The 19,359-nt window shown below is 40.9% G+C and overlaps 1 protein-coding gene and 1 long non-coding RNA gene across 2 annotated transcripts in view; one reads left to right on the plus strand and one right to left on the minus strand.

Annotated features, from left to right (window-relative positions):
• LOC121901421 overlaps window positions 1-19,359 on the plus strand; it is a 158,998-nt gene that overhangs the window by 134,697 nt on the left and 4,942 nt on the right. The window contains exons 3-4 of the long non-coding RNA XR_006097286.1: window positions 13,353-16,171; window positions 18,387-18,523. This is a non-coding gene — a long non-coding RNA (uncharacterized LOC121901421). The remainder of the gene's footprint in view (window positions 1-13,352; window positions 16,172-18,386; window positions 18,524-19,359) is intronic.
• Window positions 2,898-19,359, minus strand: part of diaph2 (diaphanous-related formin 2) — a 382,189-nt gene continuing 365,727 nt past the window's right edge. Inside the window, exon 30 of the mRNA XM_042418197.1 lies at window positions 2,898-7,472. Coding sequence (XP_042274131.1) covers window positions 7,408-7,472 — 65 coding nt within the window. The 3' untranslated portion in view covers window positions 2,898-7,407. The remainder of the gene's footprint in view (window positions 7,473-19,359) is intronic.

Here is a 19,359-nt window from a genome sequence, read left to right on the forward strand (position 1 = left end):
AAAACAAGCAATCTGAAAACCAAAAACCTAAACTTGACTTCATTTGTACTGTATTTCACTGTAATTACTTACTAAATTAGAAAAATACAAATGAACCTCTCAGCAACACTTTCATGTACTGCTGAATGCAGAGAGTGAATGACAGACTGAGCCAGGCTGTATCCAAAATCTTTCCCTATTTACTGTATAGTGCATTATATAAACTGTGCACCATTTATTTGAGTGTGAAATCTATGATATATACAATACTGTGGCCCCAAAAACTCCCACAATGTAACAAAAAAAAAGTAGTGCTGTCTGCTAACGATCCCACGGTCAGGGGTGGTGGAGCGTTCTCGAGGGGCCCCTACTGAGCGTGGGCCCCGGGGCAGCTGCCCCGTCTGCCCCCGCGGTCTTTCCGCTTATGCCCACAATGCATCTTGTCACATTTTATAGATGTAAAAAAAAATTACAGTCGTGCGACTCTACAGCTGTTATATAGGGAGTAGTGAATGAGTGATTTCAGAGACAGATAGATATCATATACTGACCTCTGTTGTTGGGGGTGTGATAGGAGATGAGGATGAAAGATTGAGTCAGTTAAGTTGTATAATTTTTATTTAGCTTTTTTTATAGAGTCATATTGTCTCCTTGCAGCCTGGTAGCAGTGTGGAGTTGGGAACCACTGCTCTATGGGAGGAAATGCTTTTGGGAACACATGAGATTTTTTTTTCTGCAGTACCACATTTGGCCACTGGAAAAAAAAACAAAAAAACAGCATAGCTAAGTTTGCAGTTCTATATTCAGCTCTCATGTATAAATGTCATAAAGAAAATGTCTGCTGTCTGCTGTGTCTAATGAAAATACCAAACAGTGTTTGACTAAATGCAGGCGTCTTATCTTGAAAACGCAGCGACTAGTGCAGCGTTGCGGCGGATGGTCACATTATTTGACATACTTTAATACAGATGACGCTGAGCTGTTTATGGCGCACACACAGCTGCAGAACATTAGACAAGGAAAATTCTTTCACAAACATAATTATCGAGACACCCATTCACCCTGAACACACACATACGCGCATTTATCAAACTCTCATGTTTAAGTGCAAAGTGCTGCTTGAATAAGATTTCTCCTCAGACAGAATTAGCTCAGGTAAGGGGGGAATCGTTACTGTCTGCTTTGTCTCATCTCCATAATGTTTGCGTACTCTCAAGTAGGTGGAAATGTGAAATGAAACATAATTATGTTGTACTCCTGCTGACAACTGATCTGTCACCAGCCGCATTAGAAACACGACTGTGTGTAGCGTGAAGGAAAGAGGGAGAGAAAAGAGAACTTGTGTGGGCCCGGCTCATCTCTCAGGCTCTGACGAGACTACTTACCTGAAGGTTGTAAAAATAAAAAAAAATAAAAAAACAGGATAAAATAAATAATTCCTGCCACATACACACAACTGTACCTCTAAGCTCATTAGACAAACACACTTCCCATATCTCATCCCTCGTTCTACCATCCCAACCAAGACAGATCTCCCAACCTCGTTACAAAGCGCAATTACACCAGACCAGACACATATAGCATGGCTGTATAATCTTTCTGAATCACCTGGAAAGTCGAGAAGATAAAAAAGCCACCCTTCTTTAGAGCTGCAATGCTGGTGCATTGTAAGGAACTAGGTTGGCCTCTTTCAGCATGTTTACTTGCAGCCAAGAACAAATTAACCTCCCAAGATCAACAATAAACCTAATTAGAGTTGTGTTCTGCAGCACACATCTCTAAACACAGATCACAGCTTGTTGAGAGATGAATCTCCATCTGTCTGGCTGCACACTGGGAGGAGGAGAGACTCAGAGAAGATCAGTCCCAAGAACGGAGCTTAGCGTGTTTCTGTGTGTGTGTGTGTGTGTGTGTGTGTGTGTGTGGAAGGCTCTTGTGGCCACAGGGTTACTTCCCCATGTCAGCCCTTATTTTATGATGTCATGCTGCAGCAGGGAAGTGGGACATGGCACATGCAGAGAGAACACGCCATTGGATTTGAGCAAGTTTTGTGGTGGTGGTGGTGGTGGTGGTGGTGGTGGTGGGTGTAACGCTAAGGAGGTAGGACAGGAACAGCTCTGCCCTGCCATTTGACACTCACTCCTGGGACTCAGACATCCAGACAGGGAGGAACACATGGGTGAGGAAACAGGAGAGTCAATACATCTCACACACGCTGTAGTCAAGCGCAAACAAGTGTATACAGAGTTCAATTTCCCCCACGTTTGCTACACTAAAATAAAATATGCTCTCACATTTTATTATTAATTCCAAACCCAGATTGCCTGTAATAGAATCAGGCACACAATGCTTGTTTTTTGACAACCTACAGGAGATGAAACACACAGAAAATGTTTCCCTGGTTATCGTATTAAATCCTCCAGTATCAAATAATAAACAAATTATTGAATTTTTACGCCGCCTTTCCTTATCATTCAACTTGGGCGGGGAAAATTTTTAGGCACAGGAGAGATTTTAAGGTCTGAAAAATGATTAAAAAGGGCAATTTTTCTGGATATGTGTTTTCTGACTCTAGTAATTTCCCTAAGCTGCCATTGGACATGACAGCATTATCACTTTGCCTTTGACACTGCGCAAGATAAAGCAGTGGGGACACCAAGGTCCAAATATGTTGCTTTTATAGGTAGGAGCTGTCCCATTCATCATGTGCCAACACCTAGAGCTCTCTGTAATCCCTGTCCATAAGTCAGCGTGGGGCAGGTATCTTCTGCCCTGCCACAAAGTAAACTGAGGATGTATTTTTATATCTGAGAGTCTTGGCAAAACAAAAGGTGAAACCTGAAAAAAATAGAGAAGCACAATAAATATGGCTTGACACGTGAATTAGTCAACATAATGAAAAAAAATACAAGACAACATATCTTTCAGAAATCAGTTTATATAACAAAGTGGTTATTATTTAGTATCATATTCCATTACATATTCTATGGAAGGACAGTGTGCATAACCATTTTGTTTTTTTTTTCATGTTCTTAAGGATACAAATAAACTTAAAATGTTACAAATATAAATGTTTTTAAGACAATAAAACATACTCAATGACAACAAGGAAGGTAGGCAGGGATATGGCAGCATACACATTAAGGTTGGACTGGATTCGTCAAACCGTTGTGAGTGTTTGTTTGTTTACTCAGCCGCAATTGGTCTACCACAAATCAATAGTAAGCACTAGCAAAGTAGGAAAGACTTGGTTATGTGGCAGCTGGGAACTATTTACCAAAAGAAATACTTTGCAAATAGTTCACTCTGTTAGTGGCAATGTCATATTCAAACATCTCAAACAATTTTTTCATCTGCCTGAGCAGAATATCTTGTGAGGTAAAGTGCAAAGTCAGTGAGTGTAAGTCACATTGCAAACTTTTCTTTTAATTAAAGCGCTTGCCACCAAAACATCACCAAAATGGCACCTTTGCAGTTTTCGATAAGGTCTTTCATACCCCTGCCTCCTCTCTCTCACAATTACCATGAGCACAAGTCATATCATTCAGGTTTGTTAGTTACAAGCTAAAAGACGATGGGATGATTGGCCCGAACACATAAAGGGCCTGTTTTCACACTAAAATGATGAACCTCTCCTTCTATTTTTCTATAAAAACACATACTTGGGATTATCCTAAAAGATGAGTTGGGAGAGAACTACAACAATCACTTACAGGGATGATGAAGAATGATGTCATTGTAGAAGTTTCTCTAATAGCTGAAAGTTAGCTGCACTGTAGCTTTCTTTTTAATGAAAAGAAAAATAATTTAAACACTTATGATTTCAGAAACTGCATTCCATGGTGTCCGTGCATTGTCTATTGAATGGCAACCGGTTTTAAAGCTGTGTGAGGTGTCATTCAGGAAAAAAAAAAAAAAAAAAGGTGCTCAGCGATCACTGTAGCAGGAACTTCTGCAATGGCGAACACATGATAGATGGAATCATTACAAAAAGTGTTTTTAAAATCCAAATAATAAATTACATCTTACAAAAGATGTTTAAGCATTTTTAGATAAGAAATACCACATGACTATCATTTGTAATCACATCAAAATCTCCTACATAGACTGATGTTTTTAATTGGATCAACAATGTTTATTAAACAATGGCTAAAAAACAAAAGTTTTTATGTCTGTACAATCTTTCTCATAAGAGACCTGTACTCCCTTTAATATACAAAAAAACAAAACAAAGCAAATAAAATAAAATAAAAAAGATAACACAGGGTTATTCTGTCATCATGGTGAGAACTATGTTTTAAAAAAAGTTGGCACATGTTGAAAAAGAAATATCAGTTGATTAAATAAAAAAAAAAGGTTTTCAGTCAAATTATTCAGAAAGAAATAGATACTGTAACTGTCACCACATACCACTGGTTATTTTGGCATGATGAGTATCCAATCACAAGGTGAAAATAACACCAAATGTCACGTTGGCATTGTGTAACGGAGCATCGATGTCCAGAAAAACGATGTTATTCAATGCCTCTGACGATACAGATGTGATGACAAAGGGCGATTTGCGATTAGAAAAAGGAAATCGCTGCCTTTTGCGGCACGTCTCTCTCTCTCTCTCTCTCTCTCTCTCTGCAGTGTACTACACATCACTACAAACTCCTATCTATGCAGAGTCCATCCATCCATTTATCTTTACTGCTTATCCTCTAGAGGGTCGCGGGGGAGCTGGAGCCAATCTCAGCTGACATTGGACGAGAGGCGGAGTACACCCTGGACAGGTCGCCAGTCGATCACAGCGTAGAGACAGGCGACCATTCACACTCACACCTACGGGCAATTTAGATTCACCAATTAACCTAACCTGCATGTTTTTAGTCTGCGGGAGGAAGCCGGAGTACCCGCAGAGAACCCTCGCAGGCAAGGGGGAGAACATGCAATGCAAACTCCACACAGAAGGGCTCTAGCTGGCCGGTGGGTTTGAACCCAGAAGCCTCTTGCTGTGAGGCGACAGCGTTAAACACTGCACCACCGTGCCGCCCTCTATGCAGAATCCCTTATCCGGAAACCTCATTTTCTATGCTTTCTCTGTGTGACTGCTTGAACCTTATATTCAGGGGAGAATTATTGTCTCTTTAAATATGCAGACTTCTCTGAGCATTGTGGATGCACCTTGAGCCGAGATGATGTGTAAAATTGCATTTTTAGAAGCATGCGGGCTGGGAGAGGAGGCATCATGAAACAGACACATCACAAGCAGCACTGGCAGATTGTTTAAATGAAAAATCTCCATCTATTCAGCCCAGGAATCAAGCACGCTGAATCCTATTTTGCCTGGGTTCCTGTTCCGATTACTGAGTTGGCATGGCGCTCACACACACTCCAACAAACACAAACACAGACATACAAAGCCTAGAGCACAGTTATAGTATTACTAAAGTAACTTGTGTTATGGTAAAAGGGTCACTTATGCCATTAGTGCTGGGGAATTGGAGGGTGTTTGGAGACTTGCTTGCTAAGACAAGCTTCATCTTGTCTTTTCTGCCCCTCAGTCGATTATTCTGGTCATGCCCACTCTCCATGTGGAGTCAGTCCTTGTTTTTAGTAGCATCTGCTTACAGTTTAGGGCAGTAAGAGGACAGGGCTGCCCTAGGCATGAATACATGAATAAGTAGTACACATGAAGAAACTGTTTTCTACAGCGGCTCCTGTCAGAGACACGAAGCTTACAGCAAAGACTAGTTTGAACCCGTCAGGTGTGTGTTTGGATGCTGAGAGCTTCATTAGGAGGGAGAATTTATTGAAAACAGCTGTGAAGTATTTTGCTATGACATCACATATCCCAACAGGAAACAGGGGCTTTAATAGGGTGTTACATTGCGTAACTCTAAAATACTTAAGTGTTAAAACCATGGATTTTCTCGTTAGAGTTTGAATGCTTTTTACTCACAGGGTTTTCAATTTATGCACAGAATACGGCCTGTGGTTCATATTAAGCCTTCGCTTTGCATTTAGTTCAATGATATAAATGATACTTGTTAATATCTCAACTGTGAATTTTAAGCGGTAGAACATTAGCTGTTTCTATTAATTACACGTTGTTTTTTTAATGTGGATATGTTTCTTTGAGGAGATAATCATTTTTTAACTAAAAGTGTGTATTTTAGTTTTCCCACAGAGCTTATTTCTTTGGAAAAAAAAAAAAAAACATCCACTGAAAATAAGTTGTGGTAAATCTGAGTGGAGTAAAACATTTAACAATTTGTGACCAAACAGATGTAATTCTTTTTTAGAGCCTTCATATATTTAACCAAAAAAAAAGAAAGAGAGAAATAGACTTTGTATAATCAAACTCTGAAAACCTGTGTGACCTCGGGAAAGGTCAAACGGTCATGTTAACTCCTCCAGGCAGTTATATGCATTTAGAAATGTGTCAGTCTCTCACGTTAACAGCAAAAGTGACCTTGGGACAGAGATCAGCACCCGCAGGCATCGGTTAGATATTACAGAACTAAAAATAAAATGCATCTTGTCAAAATGGAGATTACACTCTCAAGATCCATGAGTCACATGCTCTGACATATCGGCGTAGACGGGGGCCAGCTTTTTTGGCTTTGTGGGATATGTAATGAAACGAAATGATTCATGTGGACTCTGGGTACATTGACTATTAGTAATTGCCTGCATGTGAGGTGAAGGAGGGGTTGACAGAGTTAAGAGTTCAGCAATAAAAAAAGAAAAAAAAAAAAGAAAGAAAAGCAGGTTGTAGAACTGCCAACATGGGTGTTGAATCCAGGTTTTTTCCTGTGAAGAACAGCTGGCCACTGGCCCTTTGTTGCATGTACTCTGTGCGGCAGTATGTTCTTCTGAGTGATAAGCATACATTATGGTGCCGTCCTTCTGGGCTGAATGTCTATTTTTAATATACTGCATGTTTCATGTCAAAACAGTATGAACTATGGTGTTTTGGTTTAAAAAAAAAAAAAAAAAAGGATTAGATTAGAAGGCTTGCAGAAATCAAAATGGATTTTCAAGCAGTGAAAATCTTTCATTTCCAACAGCAGCAGCCTAAAAAAAAAAAAAAATGTTCCTTTTCCTATGAATCAAACCATCTAGAGAGGACACAGACATTTTGAGTGATGAGAAAGTAATGAATAAATATATAAGGCGTCAGACGAACAGCATGAAAATTAAATGTCTGTGAGTGATGTACTGTAGATCCTTTAGTTCTGTGTGGCTTCTTTAGGCCTATTTGTTCCGTACTTGGTGCTGTGTGTGTGTATGCGTGAGAGTGTTTTGCGTCTGTGTGTGTGTGTGTGTGTGTGTGCGCGCCACAGTGACGTCTGGTCTGTCCCGTCTTTCAGATGTCTTCCAGGTCTCCTCCTCGCAGGCCTCTTTGGCACTTATCTAGCGTCTTATGATAGGCGCGGGCGATCATCGAGCTTGGTGATTTGCGTTGTGGCGTGAACGAGACCTTTCCAGGACTGCACGGCGGTTGTCTGTTCAGAAGGGAGAAACAACAAAGAATCAAAAAGCAGCGAGTGAGACTGAGAAAGAACAAGAAAGTGTTGTTACATTGATCCATACTGGCACGCAGGAGCTCAACTAAATGAAAGACTGTATAGAGAAACTAACGGAGGCAGAGAAAAGAGACGGAGTAGAGAGGAGAAACAACATGAAGCAAATCCAGGCTGACTGAGAGCGGAGCAGCAGGGGAGGACGGGAAAAAACAGAAGAAGCTGCTGGAGTGGAGGTGCTTGTGTCTGGAGTCATAGTAACTCCATTCAGCTCCTGATCCAGGCTTCCACTCAAGAGCCCCTCAACTGATTCTCACATCAGATGCAACAAATGCACAAAAGACAAAGTAAATGCACACATGCAGGCACACACAAACAGTTGGGGAAAAAAAAAACAAGCGTGGGCGGGAGAATAATAAGGCTACATATACAGGCACATAAAGAACACGAGAAGGCAACGAACAACCACTGCAAGATTTATTCGTGTCGCACCGTCGTTCTGGTCTGCTTCTTTGTGAGGATAACGTACATTTGAATAAAACGGTTTAAATATAAACTGGAAGATGCTGAAACAAAAAGTCAAATATAAAAGTTTGAAGTAGCTGCTGTGCACCTGGTGATTAGTGACACTGATCGTTTCGCTGCAGCCTTTGTGGTCAGAAAACAGTCACACTTTGGGTTTTCTCTGTTGCCAATTCTGCGACAGAGTCATACAAACACTGCCTCCCAAGCTATCCAACCATGCCTGCCCAGAAATGCCCATGGCATCCGCTGGGCAGCCAGGTGGCAGGTGGGGCTGGACAGAACCAGGAAGCATAGCCATGCAGGCACACCCACACAGAACTCCCTGGTATTTCCAAGCGTGCCGCCACCACCACCGTGCCTATTACTCAGTGCCAGCTGTAGGGTGCCAGGCGTCCCGGACTGGGCGTTGTTTAATGGCACTCGCTCCATCCATCATGTCAGGTAATGAGCTGAGAGTGACTGTGATGGCTAAGAACACATACACAAACATACTTGCATACACGCAGGCTCATACACACACACACACACAGACTCCCACCATCACAGTAGAGAACAGAAAGCACTTCTTCTTCAGATTGGATACAGAGCAACATGCAGATGGTGCACAGGAGGAGAGAGGGAGAAAGAGGGAGGGAAGGAAGAGAAAGAGCGAAAGGAAGACAGATCAGGATGTTTAATAAAAGGGGATGAAGGCTTCTGTATTCTCTGCTTCTTTCACTTTAACATACATTCATATAAAGTAGGTGATCGTTAAAGCTAACGCGTTCTGGCAGCGCGTTGAAAAACATCATCACTACTTATCCACGCACTCATTATTATGCCCACAGGTTGTGCTTCACACAAGCATCCGCAGTACAAGAAGGAAAAAAAAGAAAGAAAGAACGGGGACTGACTAGGGAAAAAAAAAAAAGTAGATCATCCACAATCTAACCCTGCCAATCATTTGCAAGCCCAATTGCTGTAACCTCATTTCTGGTCAAACAGTGGCCTTTAACCCTCAGTCTATCAGAGGGAGAAGAAAAAGAAGAAAATACAGTCTCTAATGCGGGCTCATCTTGGGCTACATCTATTACTGTAAATACGATTGGAAAAAAAAGACAGCAGAAAGGATCAAAGAAAAGACTATACAAAAGAGGCTATAAATGAATTGGGAGATGAGTAAAATCATAAAAGACAAACTGGAACAATCCACAAACAGATCTATAGAAATGACAACTCCTGGGGTTTTGAATAAAGAGTGCACTTTCACAATATATAATTCTTTTGAGTGCAACACATTACGTACAATACCTACCGTGAAACCTCTTTAACAAGAGAATATGTAACAACCTCGTGCCACCTTTTAATGCATAACGAAATAAAACATTTTCTGTAAACTGTATCTACATAATCGTTGCTATTTATTATTATTCTTGCTTATTGTAAATCTGTTTATCTTGCCTTGGGTTTTTGTGGAAAGGTCAGCTTCCTGCCTCTCCTGCACAACGGTTTGTTCACTTTGAATTCATCTATAGTTGAGTATATGTAGGTAAAAGTGTATGTTTTATATGTGGATTTCCTTGCGTACAAGTGAAATCTTTTTTTCTCTTTCTAAAATGAAAAGTATATATATATTTGTTATAATAACAGTTAGGGCTGCAACTAACAATTATTTTCTTGATTATAATGGTGAAAAATGGTGATCACTGTTTCCCACAGCCCAAGGTGACGTCTTCACAACAGCCCACAACTCACAGATATTCAGTTTATTGACCTAGAAGACTAAAGAAACTAGAGGAAGCTGAAATAAGAGAATTTGGACATGTGTTTCTTTAAAAAATGACTCAAAACAATTAATCGATTATCAAAATTGTTGCTATTTAATTGAATAGTTTGGAACTAACAGATTAATCAACTAACTGTTGCAGCTCTGATAACAGCTGAAACAAAGGTACCAAAGGCTCCTGTTTACAAAGCAGCATGTTAAACCTGATGATCTTTTGCAATCAGCTCCCAAAGTATAGCTGTATTGACACTAATATAAGCACTTAACAAGAACACACTCTTGCCTGCTTTAATATATGAAGAGGCAGCGGCAGTATGCTGCGTAAACTGAAAACAGTGCAGACCATTAGTGTGACCACTTGTTGAAAGCCTACAGGAACATATAGATGTATAGCAGGCAGGCAGCTTTTTGTGGAATAACAAATGAAAAGTGCCCTTTTGGGGGTAATTGTGTCTTGCCTAACTGCCTGAATACATGGGAAAGCTTTCGTCAAAGACTTTGCAAAAAAAAAAAGGGGAGAAAAACTTCCAGGAAAATGCATCTCCCATCAGAGGATTCTTGAACCGAGAGCTATTGGCTTCTCATAAAGACTTTTCTGTTCCCATCTTCAGGTGCATAAAAGCCCATCTTTTCCCACCCCACATCAATCTATCACAACAATTGAACAAACAGCAGCCATTTCTACTGGGAGAGAAACATTACTATTAGCCTCTACTGAATTGAACGCTTCAAGCGCACGCACACACACACACACACACACACATACACACACACATACATACATACACGGACAGACAGAGAGGGAAACAAAGTGAGACTGGGGGGAAAGCAGGAGAGATCTGCACAAAAGACAAACTCTACAGTTTTTTTGGAGCACTGATTGCAACTCTTTCTACTCGCATTGGTTTTGATGGCTTCTTTACCTGCTTCTCCCAGAGGCGACTTCTTTCCGAGTTACAGTAGGCACGACACAGAGGAGCACAAGAACAGGAGAAGAAATTGACAAAAGAAGAGCAGGTATTCCATGTTACAGCAGGGAGATGTTGGCGTACCAGAACTAAATTAAATGCCGGTTGGCACGGTTTTCAAAATGTTACTAAATGCACTGAGGATTTCAATGAGGGTGGGCAGATGGAAGGGGAAGTGACTAACACACACACTGTATCTATTCCTCTCTCTCTCTTTCTCACACACACACACACACACACACACACACACAGAAGGAAATACATTGTCGCACAAGTGTTCAAGCGAAGCACAGAGAAACGGCTCGGTGCATTGCTTTGAGGAAATTACACGCACTCCTTCTGTTTCTAACACACACACACACACACACACACACACAAGCATATCCTTGCGTGTATATCATGATGATCCCTGCCACAAGGGAGAGGCTCTGAATAAGACAAGGGTAATAGGAGGAGGAGAGGACGCCAAGATTACTAAACAGCTAAAGCAAAGGCCTTAAGCCGGCGCAGTCAACTCCAACCTTCTCCTGACTGTTTGGAGGGCCTCCAGTGAGACGTCATTTCATGTTATGATAGACGATAGAGGCGCACTTTTCCTGGTGAAATCCCCAAAAGAGATTAAATATCATAATGACTTTTGTGTTACTGTCATCTTCGGCTAATTACCCGGAATTACATCATGATAGGGCTCTATGATCTGCAAAAGAAGCAAAAGGCTGCCAGTCATCTATCAAAACACTTTCAGCATGGGATACTTTGAGGAATTACCTTTCAGTGGCCAGTATAAACAGGAAGACTTTTGGAGGGATTATGGTGCGTTAGTTAAATATCATCTGGGTAGTATCAGAGTCTGGGCTAACATCTAAACATGGCACTCGCATTCATCAAGGCCACAATAACAAGGTCAGGTTCACATAATCGCCAATCATGTGTGTGTAAATAGCTGCAGAAAGCACACAGGGTGCATCATAAGGCAGGACTGGAGCTGAATCTATTGTGCTATATCTTTCCGAATCATGCATTCACTGCTTTTTACACTAAACAAGTGAGTAAGAACACGATTTCTCTGACATGTCACTCCCTTTGTCTAATTCTCTCCAAGTGTCGCTCTGCACTTCATATTTTAATGGGCTAAAACATAATAAAGGTGATTAAATCTCTGCTCTCTGCGCATCAACATGTTGTGTTTGCTTCACTGTCGACTAGGAGAGAGCGTGCGCAGCACCAGCAACAGCCGCAACCTTCTATCACCTCTTTTCATCTCCTCCACATCCCTTCCCCCATCCGCTCTGCCAGCCTCCAAGCTACAGAGTAATGGAACTCCCTACACAGAAACAAGATACGGTGTATAAATGGGATGCAGAGGGAGAGAAGCTATTTCTTCCTACTGAAAGTTATGGGCCAGGTATAGCAAAACTACAGTTGTGGCAAACACAGCCCCTCGTTCAGTGGTAAGAGTAATCACCCCAAACAAGGAGCAGGGGAGGGAAACAAATAGCGCAGCTAAAGAAAAGGTGAGTTCAGTTGTGGAGAGCTGGGGAAAAAAAAAGGGGGGGGAAGGACGATGGGGATAGTGGTTTACAGGAGAAAGTGTGTCAGTGACCCTTTTCTATCTGATGTTGTTAGTCACTCATTGATTTATAACAAGTAGCTGAAATTTATACCAACTAATGCATGGTAGGAGATAAAAGGATTAAAAGTACAACCAGCTGTCTTCCTGTTCCTGCACTATACATGTTAGGCTTGTTGTTTTTGTGTTTTTTTAACAGAAAAAAAAAAGCATATTGATTTAAAACAATTTTCACTGACGTTTTATGTCAACATGCATTCAAAAGTTGCTCATCACAGTTTACAGTGAAACAAGTGTCATCCTTCTTTTAATAATAACATGACAATTTTGATTTGAGGCATAATTTCTCTAATTAAGTCAAAAAAACAAAACACACAGCAAAAAAAGTGACTTTTTAAACTACAGTAATGGTTGCATTGCAAATGTTTTTTGGTATAAGCTATGTATCTCAGTGACCTCCATTAATGGCAAAATATTTTAAATGTCACTGCTTTCAAATGTAGCATTATCATCACTAATCCCACTCCAGGAAAAATAATACTAAAACTGCGTACACAGCACGTTTCAATGTTTAGGCTGCAGTGTTTGGTGCACACAAGCTATTTAGCTGACTCCATCACTGATTACCTGTTTTTTTAATGAAATGTTTTATCTAATTTACTCTATTGATATATCCACTTTCTCTCATTCTGCCACACCAACATTTTCAGTTATTGATTTCCTATATGTCCCAGAATGACTTTCAAAAATTCCCTGGGTAATAAACCTGTTTCATCTGTGATCCTCATAGTCCAATCACAAAGCCTCATGCTACACCGCGTTACAATCTATGTGGGTTTTTTACAGAAAGTGTTATCTGTGACTCTTTTCAAGTTTAATAATAGTAGATAAAATGCATTTACTGTGAAACGTTCTTGTGAATTACCTTTAGACATTTAGTATCGCCTAAATGAATTGAATGTGCGAATGTCAGAAGATCTGAGAGTGAGGGGGCTGGAATCCGGTGCCTGATATGTTATGGTGTGTTTTGTCAGTGTGCCATAGCAGGCAGAAGCGATCAGAATGGCATGACAGAGGGAAATGCCTAAGACAGGCCTGGATAAACATGCTGAGGCAAGATACTGACACCCACACTCTGTTTCTCTCTTGCTTGTACACACTGTCTCGTCCGTCTTCTCTACTTTTCAATTTTCCCCCTTAATCCCCCTTATTACTGACATTACCACCGGTGTTTACTACAAAAGTCTGGCCACTTGTGATTTTAAAACACAGAAAAAGGCAATCTAAACACTCGCAACAAATTTTTTAACTTGAGACGGACACTAAATCTCATAGTATTCAGATATGGCATGCATGTATACGAGTTCGCGTTCCTGCTTGACAGTTTGTATACAGAATTAGGAGGTAAAGTGAGTTTAACTGACAGTCTGTTGAGATAAACGGTAACGAGGAGAGGTTTGCAGAGAGCAGGGTGGTCATAACACATGCAATCAGTTTTGACAGAGCAGGGATGTGGTTAATCTTTCCATGCCTCTATCACCACTCTATCTCAGTGGGTACTGTGATGTGCATGCTTGGCAATACCGGCGACTGACCCAGATAGTGAATACAGCCATTCTTTCCCCCAACAGCATCTCACGACTTTCCCTCCTTTGGATTCCATTTAAGTTCCAGACTCCCTTTAACAAAAACTGGACTGTACACTGTCAGTCAAAAAAAAAATGGCATCAGGGCTGATTCTTTTGCTACAGGCCATGTTTACCACTTTTCCTTTCCTTATTGCAACTAGCCCAATCTCTTCTCTGGATGCTCTTCTTGTCAGACATACAGTATTGTGCATAAATGCAGCGTGTCTCTCCATCATGCTCCCAAATATAACATAAAGTGCGCACTATCCCTTAACAACCCCGCTGAAAGGAGCTTGGTCTGAGAGTAATATCTTCTGACTGCTTGGCACAAAATATGTTTCAGGAGAGTAGGAAATCGCTGCACGTTTGTATAAAAATGCTTATTTTTTCAGAGGGAAGAAAAGTACTGGTGTATCTTCTCAGTAGGGAAGCTCTGACAGGTTTCTGTTAGGCACAAAACAGCGGGAGAGAAGAAAAAGGGGTTTTGCGTGTGTGCATGTAAAAACCTGTATGCACTATATGCACTTTAAGCTCCGCATGAATCTATGTTGGAATCTCAAAAAAGAAAAAATCCATCGTTCTCCTTGAAACTCGGCTAACATTTGTTAGATTTTTGATTGAAAACAACAAGCCTGACAGACTACTGGTAGCACCGATTCCTCATTTTGCCCCTCAGGTTCAGAAATCTCCTTAACATATCTCTGCTGGACTTGATTCCTCAGTCACGGAACAATGCCTCTTGGCATTCTGGGATGCAGCAGAGGCGCACACAGCCCAAATGAACAGTTATATGAAAACACTTTTACGATTGATCAGCGCCTGAGGCAAAACTCCCATTCAAGATTTTCCTCTCAGCAGTAATGTTTCAGGAGACAGACTCCAACCTAAGTATAACCATGGAAGAAAACAAATATCTTCTGGAACAGTGGTTCTCAAATTTGTTTGGGTACTGGACCCCTTGTATAATTTGAGAGGTCCTGAGAACCCCTTGCCACCACGTGGAAAAAAAAAAACCCCAAAACAATTTGACATAAAACAGAAATTGCATTAGGCTCATTGAAGGGAAAACCTACATTGCTTTATTGGAACACCTTGCAAGTCAAGAGTTTTCCACAAAAGAGGCCTGCCTCTAATACAAACCTGCTACCTTCTGCAGCTGAGGTAAACAAAGGCCCCGGTCACTATTTGAGGAAACACGGTGTGTCTGTAAAGGCCATAGAATCTTTTTAAAATATACATTTTATTATTTCCTGAAACTTCTAAGCATTGCCCACCTGTTTGCCTGCTGTTTGAGTTTACTTTACACTTTGATATTATCTCCTTGACTTGGCAACACAACACAGAAGTATCCAGTATAGGCTTAGAGGTCTAGTGATATAAGGGGGTGCAGTACAGTACATTATGTGCAGCACAGGGAGCAGGAACAATTCTCCCCTACATCTTAACATGAACTCCTTGTTTTGTTTACAACTCTATAGTTGATTTTATGTATGGAGGGTGTCCAAGTATACACTCTAGACTGCAACTTCTGATTTGGGGCTTCACCAGCAGCCCGAGACTATGACCAGAAGGCATGCAGGAGACACGGAAAGCACAGATGGGTCTTGTAGCAGAAGCCCGGGTTTCACAGGCCTGAGCCAGGGGAGGGAGTAATCCATCAGGCCAAGGCACACTGTTGCCTAGGGGGGCCAGTCACTGATCCTATAAGACTGATTGGGCCTCTGTGGGGGGCCAGACCCCCTGACTAGACTGACATCAGTGTCTGGCTTGCTCCACTGAGGTTTGATCTGAACTGGACTGAGCCAAAGCAGTGACCTGCTTCCGTTTGGATACTGTGGAGGGAGCTATCTAGATCACAGATAATATTCTGCAAAAACATGTTGTATGAAGTCAGGAAAAAAAATGCTGCCTAAACTTTAGATCCATATTTACAATCTTAAATAAAACAAATTCCAAAAACAAATATCAAAATAGGTCATCCTTCTTCAATAAAGAATTAATATCCCCTGTCTATATATTTAGCCTAATGTCAACTGTGGAACTGATATAACTCTATTACTATAATTACATGGCACTGTTGTTAATACAATGTAAAACTTTTGATGAAGTGATAAGAATCTAATTACTTTATCCTACACTCATCTGAGTTGAAGAGGTCAGAGACGGCATCAGCCAGACGAGCGGATGGAACCTGCAGGAGCCAAGGCAAGCCGCATGATTGACAGGTGAATGAGTAGACAGAGAGATAGTTAGACAAATGGAAGCTAAGATATAGTTTGACAGACAGATGGGAACGTAAATGGATGGTTTGGCAGCATGATAAGGTAAATAGGCTGATGAATCACCAAACAGATGTGGGAGGAGGAAGGAAGAAAATAAAAGAGAAGAAAAGAAAAGAATGCCCGCCTGCAGACAACAAAAGATAGGAAGCCAGATAGCCTGATAAACACAGATGGATTGTGTTGATACACAGAGAGGTGGGGCAAGATCGATAGATTGTTTTATTCTATTTGCTTGGCAAACTGGAGATTTGATGTGGCTGGTATCAAGGCGATCTGTTTCTGACGACGCCAGGCGTGACTGTTACAGATGGCGAGATAGCGACACATCTCAATCTTTGGCTAGCTTCAGTGCAGCCTGTCTTAGCTGTAGTGCTAGCACCACTTTCAGCAGTGTCACCACTTCTGAGTGTCATCAAAAAGACTGTGTTTAATATATCATCTCCTATAAATCCATATCCCCCACACAGGATCTCACATCTCAAGCGTGGGTCTAAATTAGTGAGCACGAATCACAATTAAGGTTGCCATGGGGTAGGCGAGGAGCCGCGGCACGGAAGGAGCAGGGACTGGATGTCTCAAAATGGAGAAAGGCTAGGATTCTTTGCTTCTACTCAGATTTGAGCAAAACAAAATGGATGCCCTGACAACCCGACGCCTCATTACTGCTGCTTGCGTTTATCATGTCAAAATGGAAGACAAGGGTATGTGAAGTTTAGAGGAAAGGGCTCTCCTAGTTAGAAAGGTGGCTTCTCTCTGTGGCTGCTTGAGGGACATGGAGGTGCACTGCAACAGCCTTGATGAGTGTTGCAGGGCTTATAATAGACAGGAAAGGCCCAGAAAGCATGCCCTTTAGAGGTGCAGCATCTCTCACTGTCTGACAGCTTACAGGGCCTAGGCTCCACAATGACACCTTCACAGTGCGCTCAAGATGACACACAAACACGCACGCTCACAGGTGCATAATGCTCAGACACATATTTCTCCGAAACACAAATAAGTTTGGCAGCACATGCGCAGAATTATGCACGTGCACACACACACACGCGGACACGCATGCACACACTAATCCATTTGCAATGTGGAGATAATACATGACAAGTGGAATCTCGGCATCATGCTGACAGTATTAATACTTATAGAACAAGCTGGGCTATAAAAACATCCTGCATTCACTCCAAGAAGGGGGTTATGGAAACAAACATTTGTTTGTGCCATGTTAAGGAAGCAGTACAACTCCCTCACTGTGAACAAAAAAAATAGCTAAAGCCCCATCTCTAGGAGTAGTGTTGGATTTCTGTCAAAACCAGATAGCAGGTAAAGAAAATATATAACCACAGGGTTGTTCTATGACCAAGAGTTTGCAATATGTGCATCGATCCAAGTGTACAAGGAAGGGGATCAGCACTGTCCACCGCAACTCGAGTCTTTTTCATATTATTATTTTTCTTATTATTATTACACCCCATGGTAGCAGAAACAATCAATGAGTCGATCAACAGAAAATGTATTCCTAACAACTTTGAGAGCTGAATCATTTAAGTCATAGGTTGAGCAAAAATGACAAATATTTGTTTATTCCAGCTCCTCAAATGTGCTGATTTGATGCTTTTATTTGTTTTACATAATTGCATATTGAATTTCTAGGCTGTTTCACTATTTCCTGACATTTTATATATCAAAAAATTAATCAGTTAATTGAAAATTAATAATGAAAGTAATTGTTAGTTGCAGCCCTTCTATATTATGTTGTAGAATAATCATCTGGTAAATGTAAACGTTCATTGTAAGTGTTGAAATTCAAACACCTACAAAGATTCACATTTTTGAGTGAAGTATTGCTTATTTGCAATTATAACACACACAGTCCTTAAATAATCTTCTCACAGTAAATCCATCAGATTAAGGTTTAGAAGTTAGAGATATAGTTTAGACATAGTTTACCATGAAGTTACTGTTTTGTCATAGACAGTCTGGTTCAATAGAGAATTTTCTCCTTAAAATCTGCAACTGGTTAGACAGCTTCTACAAGTTTTCCAGCAATAATCCAAGCCGCCATCCAATCTCAGGATTCTCTAGGACCACTGAAGCCTTACCCAAGTTAATAAAACATGGTGTTGTGTGTTATTTATTTATTAATCCCCTTTTTGATGTGTCCCAGAGCGCACGGAGAGTGGTGGTGGAGATCATAGAAGGCCCTGCAAGCGAGCAGCGTTACGCTTTTCCTCCATGCCATCACCATCAGACCCATTTGGCCATGTGAAGATGCTCCCTTCTGTTCGCATGGGGGGGTACAGGGTGGGTGTGCATCCAGAAAGACTTTTCACTTTCTCTTTTAATATAAATCATTCATACTGAGAGATGCTCCCTCATGTACACAAAACACCACAACCCTTCCTGTGATGGGCTACACTTTGCTACCTTCATGTTTTTGCTTGTGCATCGCCTGTGTGGCTGTCAACGTGAGTTTTGGTGTACAAGAGTTAAAGTAGAGGTGGTAGACGCAGAACATATATAGACATACTGTCTAAAAAAAAAGCAGCTGAAATGCAACTTCTCTCAACCTTTACATCACATCATTTAAACTTCACCATAGCTTGCTGAAAAAATCTCCATAATTGTCCGTTTATTTCAGTATTTTGTGGTTATTCTCACAGGAAATTAATTAAAATTCTATAGCTGTACAGAGGTAAAAAAAAAAAAGCTTTGATAGAATGAAAGCAATTTATTCACCTTTAAAAACAAGGTTGTAGATTCTGTGCCATAAACTCAATTGCAGTCATGTGCTAGAGTAAAAAGAAATTCATCTATCTAACTACATCTGACAGTCACTGTCTATTAGAGCTCTACGGTGTTCACAACTTGAATGGATCATGTGGGTGTGTTTCGGCAAGTGTGATTTCGTGGATATATACATTATGTGCTTACACCTATGTGTGTTTGAGCATGTGTGCTCACATCCCAGCAAGGTTGTAGGTTTTTTTTTTTTTTTTTTTTTTTTAACCGCCTGCAGGTTGACTACACATACCCACAGACCAAACATCTCAAGCGACAATGGATTCTGTGTGAATGAAAAATTAATCTGTCGCCTTCACTTATTCATCAAGGAGGAAGATTTTTCTGCAGGGATGCCC

The sequence above is a fragment of the Thunnus maccoyii genome, chromosome 8 (genome assembly GCF_910596095.1).
Source record: "Thunnus maccoyii chromosome 8, fThuMac1.1, whole genome shotgun sequence".
NCBI classification, from domain to species: domain Eukaryota; kingdom Metazoa; phylum Chordata; class Actinopteri; order Scombriformes; family Scombridae; genus Thunnus; species Thunnus maccoyii.